Source organism: Coenobita brevimanus, chromosome 49, assembly GCF_032717465.1.
Source record: "Coenobita brevimanus isolate Jiangsu-jjx chromosome 49, ASM3271746v2, whole genome shotgun sequence".
Lineage (NCBI taxonomy): Eukaryota > Metazoa > Arthropoda > Malacostraca > Decapoda > Coenobitidae > Coenobita > Coenobita brevimanus.
Window position 1 is genome coordinate 5459939 of NC_137002.1, and position 4015 is coordinate 5463953.

At 42.1% G+C, this 4015-nt stretch overlaps 1 protein-coding gene across 1 annotated transcript; it reads left to right on the forward strand.

The window, feature by feature from the left end:
* The first annotated feature begins 324 nt into the window (after positions 1–324).
* Positions 325–3593, forward strand: LOC145399408 (mitochondrial ornithine transporter 1). Its single transcript, XM_080272026.1, has 6 exons — positions 325–409; positions 1086–1327; positions 1854–2000; positions 2415–2595; positions 2834–2983; positions 3459–3593. The coding sequence occupies exons 1-6, from the start codon at positions 361–363 to the stop codon at positions 3575–3577; spliced, it is 888 nt and encodes a 295-aa protein (XP_080128152.1). The 5' UTR covers positions 325–360; the 3' UTR covers positions 3578–3593.
* The last annotated feature ends 422 nt before the right edge of the window (positions 3594–4015 follow it).

Consider the following 4015-nt stretch of genomic DNA (forward strand, 5'->3'; position numbering starts at 1 on the left):
CACATACAGTACACTCTCCTCATCAGTCTCTCACCCTCCATCCTCTCCACATGGCCAGACCACCTCAGCATGTTCCTCCTAACGCTTCCTATCACATCCACACCACAACACTCCTTTATATCCTCATTTGTCAGCCTGTCTCTCCATGTGACTCCACAGGCTGGAATGTACCAGTCATAAATGGTTTATTGCCATTCTCCAGTTTCTTAATTTCGTAAGACACATTGTGTTGCACAGCTGAGATAAATACCGTACCATAAGATTTTTTTTTTTTTTTTTTTAAATAAGACTGGTTGTTTCTTTAGCCTTAATCTCTTCCTCTTTTTTTGAGACCAGAGTGAGGTGTGAGGGTGCGTGAGGATGCAGCACTACAAGGATGCTTTCATTGACCTCATGGGTGGCACCATGGGTGAGTAGCCTGTAGTATACCACTAAACTTCAATTATCATCAGCAGCAGCATTATTCTTACATGTCATAGAGTTACATGTCATAGAGTTTCTGTACTGTATTAACCTTCCCAAATCGAGAGTTGCTGCTTGTGGGATTTTGTGGGGAGTGCATTTATCACATTGCACTTTTCCCACCAGCCCACAGTTGCAAAGTTCTTAGGGCCAGACTTTAGCACTCCTCTGTTAATTAGTTTTCTTAAATGCTCCACACCATCGCTACTGTATTATGCTGAGCTCTAGAGGGTTATAGAGGTTTCTGTATGTTATTGTGTTGTATTTTAACATAACTAGGTGGTGTGGCATTGGTGTTGGTGGGTCAGCCTTTGAACATGGTGAAGGTCAAGATGCAGACATTTCCCAACAAGTACCAAGGAATATCTGGCTGCTTTTTGGATAAACTGTGACACCAACGCATCAGACTTATCATTTCCAGCACCAGGTTCTGTAGCATTAATGAGCTGCCAGTACAGTATATATTTTCTTATGTTTAAAGATGGTGTGCTATTCATGTTGGTGGGTTTGCTGCTGGACACTGTGAAAGTAAAGATGCAAATGTTCCTCTGCCAGTATTATTTTTTACCGGAAAAAGGCTGTTTGAAGATGTCATCGGGATTCAAGTGTTTTATCATTGCCAGGTGGTGCGGCATCAGTGTTTGTGGGCCAGCCTCTCGACACAGTGAAAGTAAAGATGCAGACTTTCCCTGACCAGTATAGAGGGATGGCTGGGTGTTTCCTAGACACACTGAAGCACCAGGGCATCCGGGGCCTCTATGCTGGCACCACACCAGCCCTCGCAGCAAACATTGCCGAGAATTCCGTCTTGTTTGCCTGCTATGGGGTCTGTCAGAAGGGTGTGGCTTATGCTGTTGGTACAAAGGTAAGGCTTTGCGCAGGAGTTTGTCAGAGATATGTAACCATGGATTGGATATTCAGTACACTTAAGATTGCCATATCTCCCCATGACAGTTGTATCTTGCCTGCTCTTGTCTGCTAATGCCCTGACAGCCCACTCTGTTGATATTGTATAGTACTGTACTCAATACATTTCAGCCACTGTCTTGTGACATCTCATATCATGCTGGTTTTAGGAAAACATCTACAGTGTTAGGTGAGGAATTATTGTACAGTACTTACACTGTGGAGGTATGTTTAATTTTGTTGTGTGTTTAAAAGTTATGCAGGTATGTTGTCTAGAGTACTTGAAGAAAGTTGGGATTGTAATATAATGTGAAATGTATTTAGCTATATTTTATTTTCTTACGTATGTTCCTCATCTCATTTTAAGTGGGATGACTATACATTGTTTCATTGTACTGAACCGATAAATAGTGTTTGTTTTGTAGTATATTATACGGTACTTTGCGTAAGTAATGTAACAGGGTAATATGTTTCCTTACCATCAGAGAATAGAGGACTTGTCACCACTAAGCAATGCCACAGCCGGGTTCTTTGCAGCGTTCTTCTCATCTCTCACCCTGTGTCCCACTGAGCTGGTCAAGTGCCGCCTCCAAGCCATGAGAGAGGTGGCGCTGCTGGAGAAGAGGGAGCCTGTGAGTTGATTTGGTGTCCCTTTTCTGAGTTATGGTAACCTAAGAAACTATTTGATATGTTGGGTGGTAAACATACTACCAACATTAATTACTGTACCTAGTGATGTAAAGTGTTAAGGCAGTCCTGACCTATTTTGGCCCATTAAGTTTTAATGTAAGGGGTGAACAGCCAAGCCTCAGGCCTTTACACTGCTGATAAGTTAATGAAGGATTGTATGATGGATAGATTATTACAATACCTTAAGTTCAGACAGTTTTTACCCCTTAAGGAATTGAGATTTCCCTTAGCCGAGTAACATCATTTTTCACCACTCACAGTTATTTATGAAGTTCAGCATCACTCATATAAAGGTTAATACTCACTCAAAGTAGCAGAAAATAAGGCTGTGAAAATGATGGCGATGAATTTTCCAGGAGCGTATAGGTCCGTGGAAATTAACACAACGTATCCTCAAGACGGATGGCCCTGCTGGTATGTTCCGAGGGCTGACGTCCACCTTTGCGCGAGAGATGCCAGGCTATTTTTTCTTCTTTGGTGGTTATGAAGCCTCTCGTGCCCTCTTCACACGACCTGGCCAAAGCAAGGATGATATTGGTAGGTTAGTTGCTCAGTTAGTCATTCACTCGATTAATTAGCCAGTCAGTCCATTATTTACTCCATGTTGCAATTTCTTCATTTCACAATTAACGTCCTTCTGTCTCTCTCATTCTCTCTCTCTCCTTCCCAGAAATAAATTTGAAACAAGGCTCAGTTCACAATAGACAACCTCTCCCTCCCTCCTTACAAACCTTCCCCTTTTTTCCCCTCACTGCTGTCTTGTCATCTGCTCCAGGTCCAGTGAAGACAATGATATGTGGTGGTATAGCAGGAGTTGTGCTTTGGGTAGCCATCTTTCCGGCAGACGTGGTCAAGTCTCGTATCCAGGTTGCCGGATCTACAGAGCCCATGGTTAAAGTTATGTTGGGTGTTGCACGCAATGAAGGTGAGGTTGGAAAGTACTGGATGGTGGGGGAGGCTTTATTCTTAGATAGTCATTATCTTGGAGCCATTACTCGTCTGGTATCAGTCAGTCTCACCATACCCTCCTTCAAGATGGTTTGACGTGATTCCCAATTACACATGACCCCTCTGAGATGTAGTGCATTTAAGTGAGCCATCCTTCCCTTGGTGGTATTACTTGTTCAAAAAACTTGCACCTGCCTTTTGCATACTAGTGTACTTTATCATATTCACTTTTACTTGGTAGTGATTTTCATCCTTTTGCAATCTTTAACCCCTAGCTCAGTGGCAGAATAAGGTAAAACTATGGCCCTACATCCTCCCCAAACTTCTTTGTGACTAATATGATATTCTCATGTTAAACTCTTATTACATCTAAGCATTCAAGATTGAGAGATTGTAATTTTATTCATAGCTGACGTGAACACTTTATAATTATGTTTAAATCCCTTCTTCAGGTTTGCTGGCCCTATACAATGGACTGGGACCCACTGTGTTGCGAACATTCCCAGCCACAGGGGCGCTCTTCTTGGCCTATGAAGGCACCAAGAAGCTCTTACACTCCCTGCTTGACTGAGCGTGGTGCTGTGCTGGTGAGGTTAATTCTTATGAGTGCTTGCTTTTATTTATTTCCCTCAGGCTTTATATATGTCTGCTTATGTGTCTGTCTCTATGCTTACCTATTTATCTGTTTGTTGCGCTGATGGCCTGAGAGAGAAAAAGGATTCATTAAGTTAGAGAAATAAATAGGCAGCATAGGAGTGATGAGATAAAGGCATATAAAGGTTAAGAAGTGTAGGATGAATTCATTTGAGGGGCAGATGGTGTTAGAAATCATGTGGCTTCGAGAGCAGCCATCAGGTGAATAAGATTGACATATGCAAGGAAGGAACACTGCCTTCGAAAATGTGTGTATGTAATGTATTAATGAAGAATAATCAATTAATTTGAATCTTTCCTTGCAGGTGTCGTGGATTTTAAAACTTTATTTAGCGTTGTCTTCCAAGAGTCTCAG

Bases quoted from the DNA above. Each gene is read 5' to 3' on its own strand.
- LOC145399408 (XM_080272026.1), top strand. From the start codon at position 361: ATGCAGCACTACAAGGATGCTTTCATTGACCTCATGGGTGGCACCATG. The intron at 1,328-1,853 runs GTAAGGCTTTGC...CCTTACCATCAG, and splicing joins CTTATGCTGTTGGTACAAAG to AGAATAGAGGACTTGTCACC. The intron at 2,984-3,458 runs GTGAGGTTGGAA...TCCCTTCTTCAG, and splicing joins GGGTGTTGCACGCAATGAAG to GTTTGCTGGCCCTATACAAT.